General features: G+C 40.8%; 1 protein-coding gene across 4 annotated transcripts in view; it reads right to left on the reverse strand.

The window, feature by feature from the left end:
- PTPN2 (protein tyrosine phosphatase, non-receptor type 2) overlaps positions 1–23,470 on the reverse strand; it is a 66,265-nt gene that overhangs the window by 35,362 nt on the left and 7,433 nt on the right. For all 4 annotated transcript variants that reach the window (XR_002829416.1, XM_006089312.2, XM_023754270.1 and 1 more), the window contains exon 2: positions 12,158–12,248. Coding sequence is in view for 3 of the 4 variants with exons in the window: in XM_006089312.2 (XP_006089374.1) it covers positions 12,158–12,248 (91 nt within the window). In the remaining variant the exon portion in view is untranslated. The remainder of the gene's footprint in view (positions 1–12,157; positions 12,249–23,470) is intronic.

Genomic DNA, 23,470 nt, shown 5'->3' on the forward strand with positions numbered 1-23,470 from the left:
TCAAGCTACTCAGGAGGGCGCACAATTTAAAACTTATGAATAGTTTTTTTTCTGGAATTGTCCATTTAATATTTTCAGACTAATATTTGGACCCTAGGTAACTAAAACCTCCGTCAAGGGCATGTACCTTGGTTGCGGGCACATCCCCAGTGGGGGGTGTGCAGGAGGCAGCTGATCGATGTTTCTCTCTCATCGATGTTTCTAACTCTCTATCTCTCTCCCTTCCTCTCTGTAAAAAATCAATAAAATATATTTAAAAAAAAAACAACTTATTCAGGTATATTTCTAGAAAGTTTTTAAAAGTAAAAACAATCTCATAGATTTAGAATTTATGCCAACTTAAATATGTTGAGTACAAAACTTTACCTGGTATCATTTGAATGGAAAAAGAAGAAAAGCATAACACAAGGAGAGTAAGCACATGCATAAGAACAGAATTAACATTAATTTAAAAATCTAAATATACAACTGTCAGAAGCAGATAACTGAATTATAAACTGAATACATATTTGACCTTTAACTATGGAGGATAGCATATATTATAAGCTGCTTTCCTCAAAGAAATCAATACTAAATACTAAATATATATTCTCTTTCCTACTTTTAAACTAAAAAAACTGTTTACATTATGTCCATGTGAAAGAAAATATTATATGGTTTTAGTTTCACACATCAATTTATCTGAGATGTTTCTGCTGGACTGCACCCAAGATCTCTGTAAATATTACATGTCATTTGCCAACAGGAAAAACTTAGATCTTGTTATAGTAAATCACTTATACTAGTGTTCTCGGAAAGATGATGTCAGCAAGCACTTTTTTTAAAGTCACTTTTTTTTAACAGTTTAATCACCCTTTAACTGTTATATTATGTGAGATAGCAAAAAACGTCAGCTACCTAATTAATAAAAAATAAAGTCCATATATCTCCTAGATAACACGCATCAAGAGAATACATACTTTTAATCTCTAAAATTCAAGATTCACTAAAATATAACACCAAAGGAATGCATTGCCTCATGTTGTAATCACAGAAAGAACACAAACCCCAAAGGTTAATCATATCTATTGCACAACAACAAAAACAATTTGGCCAACAGAAACGGGAAGGTTCTCTCTAGGGTGCTAGGAATTTGGTTATGCTGCATGCCACCATCCCAGACACTCCCACAGCTTTGGAGGGGGAAAGCTCAAAGAAAGACCTTCAGCAGTCTATTTTTAAGTGCTTGACACCCTGCCTTCAGGACTCTGAACTAGAATCTACTGTTATTTTCCCTCTAGCTTTATAATCTACACCAGATGTCACTCCAATTCATTAAAAACACCAGAATCACACACTGTTAAAACAGAGATCTAGACAAATGTCAGAAGGGAACAGGGTGAAGGAGTGGGGGAACTGGATAAAGGAAGGTGAGGGGATTAACTAAAGAGCATATATGCACAGCCCAAGGACACAGACAATAGTGTGGTGACAGCCAAGGGCAGGGGATGTGGGCCCTGGGGGGAGGTAAACAAGGGTGTGGGGGGAGGGGGGTATGAAGAACATCTGCAATAGTGTCAACAATAAAAAATTTAAATTAAAAAATAGTACATATACTTTTTTATGGGGCACCATCTGCTTTTAATTCTTGTCACTGAGTCATGAAGAAATGCAATACCCAATAAAACTGCTACATAAGTTGGATACAAATTAAACAAATGTCTGATGAAGATTCCGTCACCTCCCACCCTTGAACAGTTATGTTTTCTGAGAAATGGTTTCACCTGTCAAGAAATGACTAAACTCTAGCTGTGGCCGGAGCTGACAATACAGATTTGCTTCCTCTTTCAATACTGTCATAGTAAGTTAAAAAAAAAAAAAACTAACTAAAAAAACCCCAAACCCTCCAGTTTCACCTAGTGTATAATTACTGTAAGAAATCTCTTTTTGGAAAGTCTATCATGTCAAATAGAATGGAGGATTCACATTCATCATAACTACCCTCAACAGGTTACACCATGGCAGAGATCAAGAATAATTACCATAAAGTGAAAGGAGAAAACCTAAGTTTGTTTGACTTGAGACTACATATTTCCCATACTACATGGCCTCTCTTGGATACATCCAAGTTGGTTCTTTTACCACCCTATACTCATACCCTGAGCTCTTACTTGGCATCACCTTTCATCCTGTTCTTCACCTCAGGTAAGATTTCCACCTTCATCTATGTCACACAAACCTCACTTCCTTGAAGATCCAGGCCATGACCTATTTTCTCTTTTCTGTATACAGCCTCTGTGATGGAACCCCCACTGTGATGGTTTAATCTTTTTTTTTAAAGACCAAATAACAAAAATTTACTTGAAAAATCCCAAACCTGCCAGAAGTGGCACTTTCCAAGCCCTAAGCCGACCCTCCTTACCAAGCTCCAAGGGACAGTGAGTTCTCCCTACATGCCCCTGACCTCCACACCAAGCTTGCACACCCATACCTCAGGCCATGCTAGAGAACGCCAGTGTTCCCTTCTTCTAGGAGGCATTACAGCCCTGGCCAAAGAGCTGGGTGGTAGTCCTCTGGCATCACAGGAGATGATGGTGGCCAGAGCCCCTTACATAGATTGAGGAGAGATAATGAGGGAAAAGACACCAAATAGGGCTTCCTGAAAAACCGCAACTTACTCCTTATACCAAAAAGTGGCTCCCATATAGAAAATCCTGCTTCCCCAATAGCACAAGAATCCATAGGAAAGAAAAAGACCAACAGCAAGGCTGGGCTAGTCGTATGGCAGAACTTTGGTTTAGAAAAGCTAGGAAGAGTGTGAGCTATGCCCCTCTCTCTTCCTTGTCCAGCTGCCCCAGAGCCTGCTCAGACACTGGCCCCAAGGGGGAATCTGAAAATAAGCAAAGCAAGGTTGCCTTTGGTTCTGAAACTTCTCCATGACAATGGCAAACACAGCCTCCAGAGTCCTACTTGGGCCTACCTGCATGGGGCAGGGTATTCGTTGTGAACCCAATTAAAGCCAATGCATAAGATAAGTAAAAAGGCTTTGAAGACCAAGCCACAAGAAATCCTATTACTACATTTATGAAACTAAAGCTGGGGAGCAGAGTGACAGGAGACACCCTCACTCATCCTTAACCTATGTGTCTACGGCCCCAGATGGTGGTCCCTTCCAGGCTGAGGAGGGGGTGGTTTCAGGGCTGGGAAGAAAGGAAGGGATCCCTGAGCAGTAAGTTAGGTCAGGCAAATTCAGGATGATCTGTTCTTTGCATTTAATACTTTCAACACTCATAGAATTTTCAATCAACAAATATATTTTAGGAGCCAAGCAACAGGGACATAAAAACATAATTTGTTTAGAACTTTTTACAAGAAAAAATTATATTAAGTAATAACTCCCAGTACTTTATTGCATTGTGTTGTGGGAAGAAAGCTGACCAACTGATGCCTGCCTGAGTGAGCAGGCCTGGTGAGATGAGTAGGCTTTGCTACATAGGTAAAGGAAAGGATGAATTCCAGCAGAAGGAGCACACATAAAGAGGAATAAAAGAAAATGCCAGATCATGAAGAATTGGCGAATTCAGGAAGGCTAAAGATCTGGGTAGATGAGGGAGGTCCCAAAACATGGTGAGGCCAGGCTCTGAAGGGAGGGCCTTATGTGTTGTGCCACAGGCACAAGCAACCTCAATGAAGCTCTTTTTAAAGGACTGACACAATGTAATTATTTTCTTGTAAAAAGTTCTGAACAACTGATGTTTTATCTTTATGTCACTGTTGCCTGGCTCCTAAAATATATTTGTTGACTGAAAATTCTATGAGTGACTGAAACAGGAGGAAGACAACTGAAAACACTGATGCACTAACAGTTTAATCAAAGGGTGGAGTACTGAACCAAGCAGTGGCAGTGAGAATGAAAAGCGTTGCTAATGAAGCATTTCCCAGGTAAACACCATCCTGGACTTGCTAGTAAAGCATATGTTGTTTCGGAATCATCCTGTAGGTTCAATCTTTTCCAAATAGGTTAACTGTCTTTGATGACTTCAACCTCTTTCAATCCATCATGATTTCAAGTTCCTAAACTTCATAGAACAATGTCAATTGATTAAATTCTGTAGAAAGAATACCTGGAAAGTATCATAAATATAGTGTGGAACATGGGTAACTTTTCTCTTTGATAGATTGTATAAAATAAATTTCAGGTTAATATAATCAGTAAGCATCTCACCATTCTCCTAGAAACTCAGAATCTTTCCCTCTAGTAGATAGAGAGTCTAAAAAATTGAGGGTAGAGGGAGTTGAAAGAAAGAATGTTACTTTCCTTACATCCAAAAGTCCATGGACACCACACAATGTAGATAAAATATCTATTAAATATCTTCTATGTTCCAGGCACTGTTTTAGTCACTTGGGACCCATTCATACCCTTGTGGGGCTCACCTTCCTAAAAAGGGAGATAGTAATAAGCAAAACAATTATGTAAATCTAAGTAATAAATGCTATGAGAAAAATAGTCAAGTTGTGCTGGGGAAGTGAGCAGGTTGCCATTGTAAATAGAGTGGTCTCACTGAGACAGTGACATTTAAGCAAAGACTTGGAGGTCAATCATATGGATATTTTGGTTAAGAGTGTTACAAACACATAGAAAAGTGAATGCCGTAAGGTGGGTACATATCTGATGTGTCTGAGGGATACAAAGAATGTGATTTGAGCCCAGTGAACAAAGGGAAGAGCAGCAACCTGCAATTTAGGTTCAGAGAGTTGAGAAATCCTGTACTGATGCATTAGTCTCATTTCATTAGTCTTACCTCCTAAATTTGACTATCAGAGAAAAGGGGTTTTTACTTCCATTTTCTCATAGTACCTAGTACAGTGTCATAACAATTTAGGTTAGTAAGTGTTCAAACACTGTAACTGAATTTCAGAAAATTTTCATAACAAATGTTAAGCTGTGGTAGAATTTTGTCAGAATGACAAATCACTATTAAATCATTCTGAAACATAAGCAGGAAATGAAACTGTTAACTGATTTTGAGAGTAAACTAATTCAGCAGGCAGAGAGAGAGAGAGAGAGAGAGAGAGAGAGAGCGAGCAGAAAGCTTTAAGACTTTTTAGTATAGATTCTGAAATTCTGTGGTACAGATGAAAGAAAATGGGTGAGGGAAGGCTAAAGGGCCGTAAGATGTGTATTCTGATATCTACTCTGGCTCTACCAGCATATGTGACTACAGACCAGCTATGATTTATATTGAAAAGAATAAGCTACTACTTGAGAAACATTATTAGTATCCAAGCTCCTTAGGCACTACAGCCTGTGATAACTGGGGCTCCTGGGGTCTCAAGTTTTCTTGTCTGTAAGATAAAATGAACAGAAAGGACCAGCCCTCTATTATTTTTACTGACTGACCCTCATTAATACCCTAAGAGTATTGAAGGGAGTTTTAGGGGTAAAATAGGCAGGTTTAGGGAGTTTTCGAAATAAACAGGGTCCATGGGGGAGGAAGACTTGGAGCCCATAGGTGAGGTTTGGAGCTGTCAGAAGGCATACATTCACAGAGAAGAAAAAAAAGGTGCCACAGGATAACGGGAGAGGAAGACATGCATTCACAGAAGATAGGGAAAAGCCACAGGGCATGGGGAGAGAGAGGAAACAAACTTTCACAGAGGTCAGAGAAATGCTGACAAATGGGAGAAAGAGGAAAACAGATTTTCAGAGGAGATAGAGAATTCTACCACTGAAGGGGGAGGGAAAGAGGGGGCACTGCCTGGGTTTTGAGCTTTGGAGCTGATATTCTACCAATTGGAAGGCAACATCAATAAACAAAGAACTGCAGCCTTTAGAAACCTTAGAAAAAAGGAGCTTAGTGGGTCCCCCTTTGGGACCCCTTCTCCACGTGGGAGTCTGTACTTGTTTCCAACAAATTTCCACCCTTTTCATCTACCACCCTTTATCTGTGGCTTCATTCTTCAAATCCACCCGGACAAGAACCTGGGAAAGAAACCACCTGCTCAGAAACCACCCGACTCGGTATCAAGTGTAAAACTCCTTGAAAAGTCCTATAATATCTTAAAAATTTACAGGAATTTAAAATGTTTACTTCATTATGTATCTGTATGTATTATAATATATAGACAACCAACCTCCCGCCTCCCCAATTCTGAGTGTATCTGATGGTCCTGGAAGGTGCACCAGGTTTCCCCTGACTTTAAGTACCTTCCCTGCACACACTGTTCCTCCACCCTCCAGTCCCAAGTGCAAGTGCTCTGCAGCAGAGCTTCCCAAGTAATGAGTTGGGCTGCACTAGGGGCCTCTGTTAAAAAGATGCTTACTGCCCTGACCGGTTTGGCTCAGTAGATAGAGAGTGGGCCTGCAGACTGAAGGGTCCCAGGTTCGATTCAAATCAAGGGCATGTAAGTTGGTTGCGGGCACATCCCCAGTGGGGGGTGTGCAGGAGGCAGCTGGTCGATGTTTCTCTCTCATTGATGTTCCTAATTCTCTATCCCTCCCCCTTCCTCTCTGTAAAAAATCAATAAAATATATATTTTTAAAAAAAGATGCTTACTGCTATGGCAACATTTTGATCCACTTAGCCCCTGGGGCGGCAGCAGGCTCCACCCATTTGCAGCCTTCATTGTTAGGGTTAATTACTTTGGAGCTAGAGACCCTGTCATGTTAACCATATAATCCCATTACCTAGCCCAGTGCCCTTGCCCATCAAATTCAGAAACCTAGAAAGCCTCTAGTAAAACCCATAGACCTTATTCCAATATTCTTTTTTACAGGCACTCATTTGTGTGTGTGCAGTTGTTGCAATTTTATCACATACTAGTATGTAGACTCATTTAACCACCACAATCAAGTCCACGTTTTATCACCACAAAGATCCTCTGTGCAACCCCTTTATAGTCATGTTCTCCATCTCTACAATTTTATAATTTCAAAAATGCTATAGGAATGAATCACACAGTATGTAAGCATTTGAGATTGGATGTTTTTACTCAGCATGAGTCCTCTGAGATCTATCCAAGTTGTTGCATGTATCAATAGTTCATTCACTGATCGCTGAGTGGTAGCCTATGTTATGAATATACCAGTTTGTTAACCTCTTGCCCACTGAAGGACATCTGAATTGTCTCCAATTTGGGGCTATTACAAATAAATCTGTATGCTTTCTGTGTAGACATAATATTGCAATTCACTGTGATAAACATCCAGGAGTGAGCCCTGGCTGGTGTGGCTCAGTTGAATGTCAACCCATGCATGGAGATATCACTGGTTCGATTCCAGGTTGGGGCACATACCCAGGTTGCAGGCTCAATCCACTGTCATGTGGAGGGCATGCAAGAGGCAGTCTATAAATGTTGCTCTCTCTTTTTCAAAAATAAAAAATGTCCGTGAGTGCAATTGTTGGGTTATATAAAGTAAATCTATGTTTAGTTTTTTAAGACACTAACAAACTATTTTCCAGAGAGGCCAGACCATTTTATGTACTGACTAGCCTTGCATGAGATCCAGTTTCTCTGCTTTCTCAGATCCTTGTATGAATATTGTAGTCCCATTACTTTTCGCTATTCTAGAAGGTGTGTAGTGATCTCTCATTGCCAAGGCTTTAATTTGCATTTCCCTAGAGGTCAAGAATTTTTCCTTAGAGGAGAAACCAAGATGGCGGCATAGGTAAACACCTGAAATTGCTGCCTCGAACAACCACTTCAAAAATACAACTAAAAGACAAAACAGACATCATCCAGAACCACAGCAAGGCTGGCTGAGTGGAAATTCTACAACTGGAAGGAAAGAGAAAAGCACACTGAGACTCAGAGGAGGTGCGGAAGTAAAGTGCAGAGGTACGGAGGCTCGAGCACGCGAGTGGAAAGGGGCTGGCAATGGAGGATGCCGGTGTCTTTTGCAATCGGGAGCGAAGCACAAGCTCCCAACAGCCCTGACTCCAGTTCCAGGCGAGTCTCTGGGGACCCAGACTCATACAGGGAGAAACTGGACTGTCTGGCAGCAGGCGGAACTCGAGGGCAGCTTTCTCTCAGAGGTGCTTGCAGCAATTACCAGGACACTGAGACCCGGGACCTCTTAGGGCAGGACTGAGGATCAGCCATAGCTGTTTGCTCCGCCCTGTTGATTCCCTGAGACCCTGCCCCACCCAAGCTGTGCGCCGAGGGTCTTGCATATGTAATGGGCTGGCCCTTTGAGATCTAAAATTACCTAACAAACTGCAGCTGGGTCAGAAAGACTCAGAACATCCAAAAGAAGGCCCAAGGCCCCACAGCAGCTTGCATTGCTTCACAGCTGGGCCTCATCTGGGCACCTCCAAAACCCAAACAAGGAAGAGGAATCTGCAGATCTCTCCATAGCTCCTGCTGGATAACCTCAGGCAGAGGCTAAATTAGCACCTCCTTAGAGATCCAAGAGCCTGTGTACCCAGTGGTCAGATTGGGACCATCCAGATTACAACTCCTCAGATCCATAAGGGACACACTCGGGGCAGACTCAGTGAGCACCAAAGCCCCACTGAAGCAAGTCTTGCCCCATAAGGGTGTCTTCAGCACAGAAGTTCTCCCACTGTAGACACAGCTGATTCTCACAGCCAATTGGCCTGGAGGTCAATTCCTCCCAGTGATACCTACAACAATCAAGGCTTAACTACAACAAGACTGTGCACATAGCCCACAAAGGGGTGCACCAAGAGTGTCCACCCCAGGTAATTGGGGAGACTGAGCCACTGGTCCCTATAGGACACCTAGCACAGAAAGCCACTCTATCAACACAGGGAAGCATAAAAAATGCGGAGACAAAGAAACAGATCACAAATGACAGAAATGGAGGAAAGCAAACTACTGGATATAGAGTTCAAAACCACGGTTATAAGGTTTTTTAAGAATTTTCTAGAAACCGCCGACAAATTTAGTGAGACCCTCAAGGATATGAAAAAGGACCAACTAGAAATTAAGCATACACTGACTGAAATAAAGAATATTATACAGACACCCAACAGCAGACAAGAGGATCCCAAGAATCAAGTCAAAGATTTGAAATACGAAGAAGTAAAAAACACCCAACCAGAAAAGCAAAAAGAAAAAAGAATCCAAAAATATCAAGATACTGTAAGGAGCCTCTGGGACAACTTCAAGCGTCCCAACATCCGAATTATAGGGGTGCCAGAAGAAGAGGAGAGCAAGATATTGAAAACCTATTTGAAGAAATAATGACAGAAAACTTCCCCTACCTGGTGAAAGAAATAGACTTACAAGTCCAGGAAGCGCAGAGAACCCCAAACAAAAGGAATCCAAAGAGGACCACACCAAGACACATCATAATTAAAATGCCAAGGGCAAAAGACAATGAGAGAATCTTAAAAGTAGCAAGAGAAAGACAGTCAGTTACCTACAAGGGAGTACCCATACGACTGTCAGCTGATTTCTCAACAGAAACTTTGCAGGCCAGAAGGGAGTGGCAAGAAATATTCAAAGTGATGAATACCAAGAACCTACAACCAAGATTACTTTATCCAGCAAAGCTATCATTCAGAATTGAAGGTCAGATAAAGAGCTTCACTGATAAGAAAAAGCTAAAGGAGTTCATCACCACCAAACCAGTATTATATGAAATGCTGAAAGGTATTCTTTAAGAAGAGGAAGAAGAAAAAGGTAAAGATAAAAATTATGAACAACAAATACATATCTATCAACAAGTGAATCTAAAAATCAAGTGAATAAAAAATCTGATGAACAGAGTAAACTGGTGAATATAATAGAATCAGGGGCATAGAAAGGGAGTGGACTGACAATTCTCAGGGGGGAAAGGTGTGTGGGGGGTGTGGGAAGAGACTGGACAAAAATCATACACCTATGGATGAGGACAGTGGAGGGGTAAGGGCAGAGGGTGGGGTGGGAACTGGGTGGAGGGGAGCTATGGGGGGAAAAAAGAGGAACAACTGTAATAATCTGAACAATAAAGATTTACTTGAAAAAAAAGAAAAGAAAAAAGAGGAACAACTGTAATAATCTGAACAATAAAGATTTATTTTTTTTTAAAAAAGGAATATTTCCTTAATGGTTAATAATGTTTTTACATGCTTATGTGCTTATCTACCATCTGTATTCATAATCTTTTACCCATTTCCTAATTGACTGTTTTGTTTTTTTAAAATATATTTTATTGATTTTTTACAGAGAGGAAGGGAGAGGGAGAGGGATACAGAGTTAGAAACATCAATGAGAGAGAAAAATTGATAAGCTGCCTCCTGCACACCTCCTACTGGGGATGTGCCCGCAACCAAGGTACATGCCCTTGACCGGAATCGAACCCGGAACCCTTCAGTCCGCAGGTTAACGCTCTATCCACTGAGCCAAACCGGTTAGGGCTTGACTGTTTTTAATTGTTCAATTTTGAGAGCTCTGTATATAGTCTAGATATGAGTTCCTGGTGGTTTATAAATATTTCTCCCAGTCTATCATTGTCTTTTCGTCCTCTTAAAGGGTCTTTCACAGACCAAAGGTTTTAATTTGGGCTTAGTCCAATTTATTGATCTCTTTCTTTTCTGGACTGTGCTTTTGGTATCATGTTAAGAACTCCACCTGGCGTTAGGTCCTGAATTTTCTATTTTCTTCAAAACGTTATACAGGGGCCCAGCTGGTCTGGCTCCGTGGTTGAGTGTAGACATATGAACCAGGAGTCACAGTTCAATTCCCAGTCAGGGCATTTGCCCAGGTACAGGCTCAGTCCCCAGTGTCGGGTATGCAGGAAGCAGCAGATCAATGATTCTCTCTCATCACTGATGTTTCTATCTTTCTATCCCTTTCTCTCTGAAATCAATAAAAATATGTAAGTTTTATCCAGGGATAGGCAAAAGTAGGTTTATAGTTGTGAGTATGTGGAACACAGAGTTTCTTATATGACTGCTTAATTATTTGTACAACTGCAAACCTACTTTTGCCCACCCCTGTACTTTACAGTTTACGACCAACTTTAAAATGTTTTTATTTATTTTTAGAGAGAGAGGAAAGAAGAGGGAGAGAGACAGAACATCGATGAGAGATAAACATCAACAGATGAGAGAGGAACATCAACATAGATCGGCTACTGCCTGCACGGCCCCCACCAGGGATCAAGACTATAACCTAGGCAGGTGCCCTGACCAGGAATCGAACCAATGACATCCTGGTACATGGGTTGATGCTCAACCACTGAGCAACACTGGCCAGGCACTTTTAAGTTAATTCTTATGGTGTGAGATTCATTTTTCCCCTCTAGATGTCCAAATACTCCAGTACCAACTGTTGAAAAGATTATCCTTCAATTAAATTGCTTGGCACCAGCCAAAAATCAGTTCACCAAATTATGAGTCTTATTTTTGGGTTCTCTATTCTGTTTAACCAATCTACGCTTCTATTCTTCTACCAACACCTTATCTTGATAACTGTAGTTATAAATGCAGGTAACCCTGGAAGAATGCTGAAGTTAGAGGCACTGACCCCCCGCCAGCCCCCCACAGAGAGAGAGACATATCGATTGGTTGCCTCCCGCACACATCCTGACCAGGGCAGTTGTTTTAAAAGTTTTCCACAAAAAATATACACTACTTTTGTAGTTTGAGGGGAAAGAAACTACACCAATAAATATTTTAAGTAATACCAATAAAGTATACGAAATAATATGAAAAGGAAGTATACATGTGTATACACATACACACAATAAGGTTACAATTATTTTAAAGAAAGAAAAATTATGCATAAGAAAAAAAGATTGGTAGGAGATACATCAAAATAATTGTGGCTGTGTGGACGAAATAATTATGGGCAATTTTCCCTCTAAGAACATGTATTATGTTAATATTAAAAAAATTACTGCCCATCCGGTGTGGCTCAGTGGTTCAGTGTTGAGCCAGGACTAAGAGGTCACTGGTTTGATTCCTGGTCAGTGCACATGGTGGGGTTGCAGGCTCAATCCCCAGTAGGGGGTGTGCAGTAGGCAGCCAACTGATGTCTCTCATTGATGTTTCTAATCTCTCTATCCCTCTCCCTTCCTCTTTCTTTAAAAATCAATAAAAATATATATATTTTAAAAATTACTGTACTTATCAACCCTGACCAAACCTTCTTTTTCACTGGTTCCTGCCTCCTGAAACAAACCAACAAACATAAATATGCACACAAACCCACAGATACTTACATGGGCTTACATCTCTGTATCTGTTTCGATTTCTGTTTTCTGGAAACTTGGCCACTCTATGAGGATAGTCATGGGACTCATTTCGAATTTCCTTAAAATAACAAAAATATATTTTAATATTCTTCTTAAATTTTATATAGCAAAACAGATACTTTCCCAGCCAGGACAAAATAACACTTATTGAACACTTGTAATATGCCAAGTACTATGCAAAACACACTATATACATTATCTCATTCAATTGTTACAATACCAATGCAAGGGATGATTTGAGAGGTTAAACGACCCACCAAGGGTCCCAAAGCTAGTAAGTGGCAGACCCAAGGACTGAACCAAGGTCCTTCAGGCACCAAAGTCTTTGCTCCTGATATATTTATTTACTGTCATGCTATATTCAACACCTATAAGGCAACATTAAACATTTTATGTCACACAGAATTAATGCACTGAGGTACCTAAGATTACATGATATTCAAATTTCTGACTAAACTCTCTTAATATTATCTATCTATATTTCAAAGTTTCTATCTTAAAATTGTAAACTATTTTTTATCTTCATGTCATACAACTTTAACTTTATTTTGAGTCCAGAAATAGCCTCAAATTTTATTTCTGGAGCCATAAATGATTAGCAACAACCACTAGGCCTGAGGCACATTTTAGGACCCTTGTGGTTTTCTGTATTCTACTATGGAAGAAATTCTGTAAGGTTATGCCTGCATTAGGGGCAGCTACTTGTATTCAACATCAGTTTTTTTCTTTCATATGAAATACTAGAAGCCTGGTACACGAAATTCGTACATGAGGGGGGTGCTCAGCCCGGCCTGCGCCCTCTCGCAGTCTGGGAGCCCTTGAGGGATGTCCTACTGACGGCTTAGGCCCGCTCCCTGTGGGCAGTCAGACATCAGCACTACCACGGAGGCGGGAGAGGCTCCTGCCACCACCGCTGCACTCGACAGCTATGAGCCCAGCCTCTGGCTGAGCGGCACTCCCCCTGTGGGAGTGCACTGACCACCAGGGGGCAGCTCCTGTGTTGAACGTCTGCCCCTCTAGTTTGGTCAGTTTGCATATTAGCCTTTTATTATATAGGATAATTCTAAGAATTCAGGTAAAAACAGAAACATACCCCAAAAAAGTATGCATTAACAGCAAAATTTAATTTGGGCTTTTTTTTTCACACTAACACATGTGAGAAAAAGCATTTTAAAAGTCAGACACCAGATAGTTCTAGAAATTAAGCACAAATAAATTATTCAAGTAATTTCTTGATGAACATCCTTACTCTGGGTTCCCTTGCCTGCACGACCACTACCAGCTCTAAAACAGTTAACTTTTTAGTTCATGTTTTTATTCATTGTGCCTTCCAAGATGCAAGAGAAGGGAATACAGATCCACTCTCAACTGGAGAAATCTCAGTCACATTGTGCAAAGAGCACGTGTGATACAAAATATGCTGGTACAGCCATTTTGGAAAATGCATTTGCCACACAGAAAAACAAAACATACACACTGTACACACACTTTACAACTGTTGCTGTTGACTTCTTAAATGCTACTGTCACATTCAGCAATCTTGCTGAGCTCTCTAGTATTTTGTAACTGGCTCTGAATTTCTCCGTATCAGTAGTGTAATTCTGTCTCTCCCTTATACTTCATATTTCTTCATACCTTTTGTTTCTTCTTTTTTTTTTTTAATTCTAATTCCACTGGTTAGGATCTCCTATTCATAATCAATGGAAATATCTCCCCTCCCCCCCAATTTTGAATGCATTGCTTCTAAGGTTTAACCACTAAGTGTAATACTACTTTAGGTTTCTGGTGGAATGAAGTTGGATCTTTACCATAAACCATACACAAAAACTAACTAAAAATGGATCAAAGACCTAAATGTAAGACCTGAAACTATAAAACTCTTTAAAAAAACACAGGGTTTAAAAGTTTTCATGATCTTGGATTTGGCAATGATTTCTCAAATTAAGACACTAAAAGCACAGGCAACAACAAAAAAATAGACCATGACCTTGGATTTGGCAATGGTTGTTTTTTTTTTTTTTAATTGATTTCAGAGAGGAAGGGAGAGAGAGATAGAAACATCAATGATGAGAGAGAATCATTGATCAGCTGCCTCCTGCCCGCCCCACACTGGGGATGGAGCCCATAACCCAGGCATGTGCTCTTGACTGGAATTAAACCCGGGACCCTTCAGTCCACAGGCCGACGCTCTATTCACTGAGCCAAACTGGCCAGGGCAGCAATGGTTTCTTAAATTATGACACCAAAAGCGCAGATGACACAAGAAAAATAAATTAAACTTCATCAAAATTAAGAATTTTTGCACATCAAATGACACTATAGAGTGAAAAGATAACCCACATATTGGGGGGAAAATATTTGCATATCATATATCTAACAAACCATTAATAACCAGAATAAAGAACTTCTACAATTCAAAAAAAGGACAATGAATTAAAAAATAGGCAAAGACACTTATTAGAATGACCAAAATCCAGAATACTGACAACACCCACTACTGACAAGAATGAGGAATAATAGTAACTCTCATTCATTGCTGGTGGTAATATAAAATGTTACAGCCACTTTGGAAGACAGTTTGGTGGTTTCTTACAAAACTAAACATACTCTTACCATATAATCCAGCAATCGTGCTCCTTGGTATTTACCCAAAGGAGCTGAAAAGTTATGTCCACACAAAAACCTGCACACGGATGTTTATAGCAGCTGTATTAATAACTGCCCAAGCTTGGAAGTAACCAAGGTACCCTTCAGTAGAGCAATGGATAAATAGTCTGTGGTACATGCAGACAAAATATTGTTCAGTGCTAAAAAGAAATAAACTATCAAGCCATGCAGATATTAAAGAACCTTAAATGCATATTACTAAGTAAAATAAGCCAATGTGAAAAGGCTACATACTGTATGATTCCAACTATATGACATTCTGGAAAAGGCAAATATATGAAGACAATTAAAAGATCAGTTGCCAGGATTTGGGGGTGGGAGGGAGGAATTAATAGGCAGATTACAGAGGATTTTTAGGGCAGTGAAAATACTCTGTATGATGCCATAATGATGGATATGTGTACATTGTCCGAACCTACAGAATGTATGCCACCAAGAGAGAACCCTAAAGTAAATTATGTACTTTGAGTGATTATAACATGTCAATGTAGGTTCATCAATTTTAACAAATGTACCACTCTGGTGGGGGATTCTGATAATGGGGGAGGTTATGCATGTGTAGAGGCAGGGAAATCTCTGTATCTTCCCCTCAATTTTCAAAAAAAAAAATAAAGTCTTAATTGAAGAAAAAAAAAGGCAAATGACTTGAACAGACATTTCCCCAAAGATATACAAATGGTCAATAAGCACATGAAAAAGATGCTCAACATCCTTAGTCATTAGGGAAATGCAAATCTAAACCACAATGAGAGACCAATTCATACCTACTAACATGACTATAATTTTAAAAATGATAAGTAACAAATGTTAGTGAGGATGTGATGAAATAGAAATCCTTACACATTGTTGGTTGGAATGTAAAATGTTGCAGCCACTATGGAAAACAGTTTAGCAGTTCCTCAAAAAGCTACACACAGAATTACCATATTGTCCAGCAATAGGGGGATAAGGACACATATGGAATACCTTAGTCAATAAAGAAAAAAATTATAAAAAAAACCTGAATAGATGGAGGAATAGAAAAACAGGCACTTTCTTAAACTACTAATGGAAGTATATGTACATTACAACTTCTTTGGAAGGTTATTCATTACAGCATTGTTTATAATTGCTAATGGATATAAAAAATAACCTACATATCCATTATAACGAGTGGTTTAATAATGAATTCTATTTAACTGTTAAAATGAACACAAGGTGCAAAACTAGGGGTGGGCAAGGTAGAAGGAGAAGAAAGGGAGACAAGCAGGAGACAGCTTATATGTGTATAAAGTATCTCTGGGAAGACAGACAAGAAAACTGGTTATAGTGATTGCCTGTAGAAAAGGAACTAGGGAGAACAGAGACAGTGACTTACTTTTCCACTATATACCCTTCAGTACTGTTTTCATTTTTGCCATGTTCACATAATCCTAACCAAATTATTATTTATTTCTCAAAACACTGACTCTAAAGTTTGCCCTGACTGGGTGTCTCAGTTGGTTGGAGCATCGTTCCACACACCAAAATGATGGGGGCTCAATTCCTGGTTAAGGCACATACCTAGGTTGTGGGTTTGATCCCATCAGGGTGCGTGGCAGCGGATTGATGTTTCTCTCTCACATTGATGTTTCTCTCTCTCTCTCTCTCTCTCTCTCTCTTCAATAAAAAGAATATCCTCAGGTGAGGATAAAACAACAACAAAAACAGACTCTAAAATTAAGTACTGGCTTCCTACCTAGACATACCACTTGACTGCAGTATAAACTTGAAAAACTGAGTCTCAGGGTTCTCGTTTGTAGCCACCTCTTAGATAATCCACATAAAGTATATAGCATGTACCTAATACAAAGTAGGAGCTCAATCAAGATTAGTGTATTATTCTTGTTAAACTCTCTTCCTCAAAGAAAGGAACTTATTCCATCAGGAATCTTATCTCCCAACCAGTGAAAGGCCATAACTAAGCCTGAACAAATCTATAATAAAGGGGTAATATGCTAATTAGACCCGACAGCCTAACGACCTTCCAGATGTCCTTCCAGACGGAGCCAGGGCTTCGAGGGCCGAGCCCCTTGCATGAATTTCGTGCATTGGGCCTCTAATCTAAAATAATAGTTTTTGAAGTATACAGGATATTTAGCTTCATACTTGATTGTCCCTCCACAATATTTTTAGATGGAGTATATGCACAAACATTTGACTAATAAAAGAAAGTGAATAATGCCCTCGCTGTAGTGGCTCAGTTGGTTGGAGCATCATCCAATGCACCAAAAAGGTGGCCCGTTTGATTCCTGGTCAGGGCACATACACAGATTGTGGGTTCAATCTGGTTGCAGTGCATTCGGGAAGCAAACAATCGATGTTTCTCATGCATGATGTCTCTCTCTCTCTCTCTCTCTCTCTCTCTCTCTCTCTCTCTCTCGGAAATCTATATATATAACAGAGAAATATGCTAAGTAACTGGGACACTGTAACAGGTTGACTGGACAGGAGGAGGTTGCGTGTGCAGCGTCGAGGGCGGGGCGGCAGGGGACTCAGCGCGCCTGCGCTGGGGGAGGGCCTGATCAGCAGCAGCCATGGCTGCTGCGGGGCCCAGGAAGCGAGGCAGGGCCGGCCCTGTGACTCAAGGGTTGGCGGCGCCCTGCAATTTCGAATTGCACGCTGGGCTCCTAGTTAATAAATAAAAATAAAGAAATAATAATAATAAAAGTGAATGCTTTACTATCACATAATTCAGGATTCACTTAGGGACCTTAAATACAAAAAAATAAATTTAGGTATGTTCTCCCATAAATAGAAAATCTATCGATTTAGGATTATCTTAAGGTCCTTGTTTTTTCTTATTTTATTAAAAATTAATAGATTGCTCTTTTCCAATTTCCTAATTCTTATTAGTTGTTCCATCACAACAGTTCAAGGCAGAGCATTCCACAGTACAACAAGGACATAAAGTTTTTTGTGCACTATATAGAACAAAGATATGTACCAAGTTCAAAAATATTATTTAATAAAATATTATTAAAATAACTATTTTCCCCTAACAATGATGGAATTTCAGTTTACAGCCTACAGTAGCATTTAAAAAATAAAAACTTTCAGCCCGAACCGGTTTGGCTCAGTGGTCAGCCTGAGGACTGAAGGGTCCCAGGTTCGATTCCGGTCAAGGGCATGCACCTTGGTTGCGGGCACATCCCAGTAGGGGGTGTGCAGGAGGCAGCTGATCAATGTTTCTCACTCATCGATGTTTCTAACTCTCTATCCTCCTCTCTTCCTCTCTGTAGAAAAATCAATAAAATGTATTTAAAAAATAAAAAATTTCAGATTTGAAATGTGAACCTGTTTAGTAACTTCACTGGTTAAAACATAAATCATCACAGAAGCAATTCCTATCATCATGGAGTGACTACAATTTTCTAAGGTTACCCCAGCGTACCATCCCTTGACTAGGAACAGAGTGGTACACACTCTAGGAGCCATACGACCTTACTCCAACCCACTTAAGGAATTCCTAGAAGTACTATTAAGTAAACTGTTAAGAGGAACTGATAGCTTTCAGAGTATAAAACTGTTCAAATACAGTGAAAGAAGAAATAAAATAATTCAGTATGAGATTTTTCTGCAGAGGAATGAAAGCAGTTTAAATTAAAGTTACAAATGAGTGACATGAACCAAATGAAACTGATAGAATGAAGAGTATATTAAATCAGATACACTGGATTGTTAAAGAAGAAGACATGAAACTATCACATTTGAAAAGATACCAGAAATCCACAGGTAAAAGTATCTAATCTTAAATCAGTTTCTTGACCAGGACTTCTTTCCATAGGTCATCAACCTCGAACAGTCTTTAGGGGCCTATAAAACCCCTAAAGTCACATGGTAAATTTTGGAGGATTTTATATACATGGACACTTCTCTCTTTCACAGATTTCATTTTAAAGGTCTCAAAAGGTATTTACAATCTATAACCATTACTATTACTCTACTATAAATAGAACATTAACACTACATTAAATATTTAAAATAGCACTATAAAAATAATAATAAAATAGCACTATATTCATTCTTAATAGCAATTTCACACAATGCCTGACAAGATAGAACATCATTCCAAGTAACAATGGAACAGAAAAGTTTAGTATTTTACTCAAAATAGTAGAATCTGAAGTTATAATCTTCAAAATTAGTCTGCTGAATTGTATGTCTTTCTCAACTGCTGTTTTAAATCTCTAGGCAAAACTGACTTAGCACATGGCTAGTCACTATATCCAAAGTAATGAAGGGTATTATCAAAAGTCCTAATTTACTAGTTGGTTTAAATATTCTCTGCCCCTAACAGCTTCACCAAAAAGAAATAACGACTTTAATGGAGCATTCAGTGGAACTACCACAGGGAACAGAGCATAGAGAATCTAGATAGGAATTTCCAGGAGAAACAAATCATATATATACTTATTTGATAAAGTGAAGAACACACTTACGTTAATTATAATCTTGCTTTTCTAGATCTTATCTGTCCATATAGCTAGTTTACTTTCTGGAAGAGAATGAGCAGAATAAGAGAACAAAGGGAACAGGCAGGGAGGCAGGACAGCAGGAGACTGCAAGACAATAATTCTCCAACTGCAAACAGGGAATTCTGTGGACAATAATGATCTGGGAGAAGCAAAACACACACACACACACACACACAATTTGTTGGAGATTCTGTTAAAATCAAGATATTAAACAAGAGGCAAGCCAGAAAGACTAGGGCACAAATGCAACTATCTGAATTTTCTTAATTATAAGTATCAATAACCTACAGGAATGTATGTCAAAGGCAGAACAATATGATTTTTAGTCACATAGTCTCTATTGGGGCACCATTCCCAAGGCTCCTTTCCCTTAAAAGGAGCCTTATCTTTTGAAAAGTCACAGAGATTTAAGAATCTGACAAAAGCTTTGGAATCACATAGAAACTAAATAACCAAGCATGCTAACACATGCACGCACACACAACACACACACACACTTTAGCACAGTTTCAGGGGACTTGGAAATCCAGTCTTATCCTTGGACCCCAGGTACTATTTTAAAGGCCTCCAGTCCCAAAATGACCCTGCCTTTTATAACACATTCCATTCACTCCTTGCCATCAAAAATTTAAATTCCCTCAGTGCCATTAATCTCAACTAGACCATAAGAAGAAAGCAGTGTAGATGGTCATACTGGCAAATCAGAACAATGCTGAAATGAGAATCACAAGGACTAGATGTGGGTCGAAGCTGTGTCACTAATGCATATAACTTTATGTAAGTCACAACCTTATTCTGAATTGGTGTCTCCTTAGATGTGAATGAGGGAGTTGGAATAAACCAAGTGCTGATACTTCTAAAGGAGAGCACTATTCTTTTACTTAGCGAATACTTAAGTATCTAGCATGTCAGATAGTGGGGAAACAAAGAAAAATGAGGTAACCCTAAAGGAGCTAGATAGACAAATAGACAGTTATAATAAAACAATGTGACTAATACTCTAATAAAATATAGAGGGCTCAGGAATCAGAGGAGGAGGAGCATATAATTTTGCCTAAGGAGACTAGAGTCTAGTTCTGTTTTTTGTGTGTTTTTTTTATCCTTCTCCCCTAGAGTCTGGTCTTGAAGATACTTCTCAAATAGATAAGATAGGCACAGAGCATATACAGCATGTGTAGATTCCAAAGATGTAAGAAAGTAGGCAACTTTCAAGGAAAGTCAAGGCATTTGATACAAGAGACTACGCAACCATGTAAAAGCACTGAACACTCAGACTAGACAATAGTAGGAGAATATGTAGTAGACATTGCAAGGGAAGTATTTTAGAATAAGATAGCTCTGATTTATAAAATCAAAGAAGAGTCTGCATAGCATCTGGTAGCAAAAATAAGTGGGAACTTTGTTCGCTGGAAAGAGGAGGGAGTCTGTTAGAATCCTGGGTGCTCTCCTAAAGGGCCAATGCACAGGAGCTTGCTCTTGGGAACTCATCCAGAGCTCTAACAGAGGGAAGGAGACTCAGGGCATATGGAAGCCATAAAGAGAAGATCTGGATGGCATATCTCCAGAGATTTGGGAGGTCAGCTACTGAGGTCCAGGTCCTGAGTAAACATCCCACACTGCCCTCAAGTGCCATCATACAGGGTCAAGCACTTCTACTCTTAACAGTACCAGCTGGAGAAAGTGACCTAGCCCCATCCTCAATACTGGCAACACCACCAAGTCAGGAATAAAGGACTGTTGGCTGAGGTGTGCTCTTTTACTGAAGAAACTATAGACAGACTCTCAGAGGATCACTGAACTGAGTGGTGTTGGAACAAGGGCCAATCTTTTCCCCCTATCACAGGGTAGGCAGGCACCACCCCCAACAGAAGACTCGTTTGTCAGGGTCTCATGCAGCGGGCAACTACAGAGCTAGGAGGAGGATGCACCTGCACGCCTCTGGAGATCCTGTGCCATTCCCAATGGAGGACTGCCTTGATCTGATCCTCTTGCTGGCACTGGCTTGCCAAGCACACGTCCACTGGGACATTTGGTGCGACCCTCTCAGAGCCTTCTGTCAGGGTCTCTGACAGTGTGCTGCCAAGCTAGAAGGCGGCAAGCAGCTCATTCCTCTCCCAAGGGCCAACACCACCCCCAACAGAAGGCTGCCTTGATTTGTTCCTCTAAGCCAGTGGTTCTCAACCTTCTGGCCCTTTAAATACAGTTCCTCATGTTGTAACCCAACCATAAAATTATTTTCGTTGCTACTTCATAACTGTAATGTGGCTACCGTTATGAATCGTAATGTAAATATATGATATGCAGGATAGTCTTAGGCGACCCCTGTGAAAGGGTCGTTCGACCACCAAAGGGGTCGCGGCCCACAGGTTGAGAACCACTGCTCTAAGCCCTGCCAGCACCATCCTGCTGGTGCAGCCTCACAGGGGAAAGGCATCACGACTCAGAACTGGGACATTTGGTGCGACCTGCTGGGAGATCTTTGGTCAGGGTCTCTGCCAGTGCGCTCCCCAGCCAAGAGAAGGATAGTCGCTCACTCCTCCCCAGTGGAAGGCTGCCTCCAAGTCCTGCAGGGGGGAAGGGAGCAAGGAGCATCCTCAGAGCTGGGAGCTTTGGAATGCAGCTCTGTGGGAGCCTCTGAAGATGTGCCTGCAGAGCTAGGTGTGCAGCTTTCTCCGCTCAGGCTGGCCCTGGCCCCTTCCTACTAGGCTCAGATTTGAGAGTGCATCTATCTACTTTAGACCAGGGCTTGAGCAGGCGTGGCTACAGAGCTAAAAGGAGAAATGCAGCTCGCCTCACTGTCGGTGCCACTGCCAAAAGAAGGCTGTCTCAATCTGTGTGCCCAAGTCCCGGTAACTCCCGTCGTGTCCTGCCAAGCTTGCTCCTGCAGTGAGGACAGTTGGCTACACCACCCTGAACCTGTGGTGCACTACTCCTGAGGGAGCTAGAGTTGGAGACTCTGGCAGAGAGTGAATGGTATTGCTCTGGAGTAGGGGCCACATTCTCCCCATTAAGTGTCAAACCACACTGCCCCAAATTAAGGACTCACTAGCCCTGTCTGCCCAACCTACCAAACCTGAACCCTATGGAAGGGTCAGTGGGGCGTGGCCAACTTGGGCCCACTCTACAACTTTTCTGCATAAAATTCTAGAGGAAGTCCAAGCAACCTCAAGGGGGAGTGGAGTAGCCAACAGGTGGACACTGACCTCAGGGAGCCTTAATCTTTTACTTATCTGACTCCAGCAAGCCAACCCATCTACACAGATTGGCCCCTCCATGCACACTCAGGTCAAGTTGATGCACACACAAACAGTAAACAGTGTGGTAACTCCAGACAGGTAGCCCAAAACCAGTTACACACAACATCTGACAGCAACCTGTACCTGAACCCCAACCAAGTGGACCCAGAACCAACAAAACCAGTGGTGGGCTTCAGACCACACCAAAGCTCAACCCAACTAGCCAGAAACGTGACACACCCAAAGGAAGATTCCAGCAGGCACCAGATGCTGTTGGGAACAACTCCACCTGAGAGGGCAGCCCCTGCACAGCATCTCATACACGGTGATTGAGGTTTATCTTTATAGCCACCCAGCCTGAAGAGTTAACTCCACCCATGAAAGGGCCAACAGCATTCATCAAGTCACAACTACAACAGGGGAGTGTGCACATAACCCATTAACATTCCTGGAGCAAGGAACACAGATGATCTGAAAGACTGTGCCAGTGAGCCCAACAAGACACCTCGAGACTGCACCTGCACAGTAGCTTGCACACTGTGGTCAGTGTTGAGCCTCAGTCAGCCAGCTTAAGGGTTGATCCCACCCATGAACAGGCCAACAGCAATCAAGACTCAATTACAATAGGAAGGCCCAAATAACCCACACAAGAGACATTCCTAGAGTACCCAGCTCAGGAGATGAAAGAGACTACACCACTGGGTCCTGAAAGACACCTATGACAGCAGGCCACCCCACCAAGACTGGGAGTCATAGCAGTTCTATCTAATACATAGAAACAAACACAAAGTGACAGCCAGCCAAAATGGGAAAATAAAGAAACAGGCTCAAATGAAAGAACAGGAAAAATCACCAGAAAAAAGAGCTAAATGAAATGGAGG

This window comes from Myotis lucifugus, unplaced genomic scaffold (genome assembly GCF_000147115.1).
Source record: "Myotis lucifugus unplaced genomic scaffold, Myoluc2.0 scaffold_58, whole genome shotgun sequence".
NCBI lineage: Eukaryota > Metazoa > Chordata > Mammalia > Chiroptera > Vespertilionidae > Myotis > Myotis lucifugus.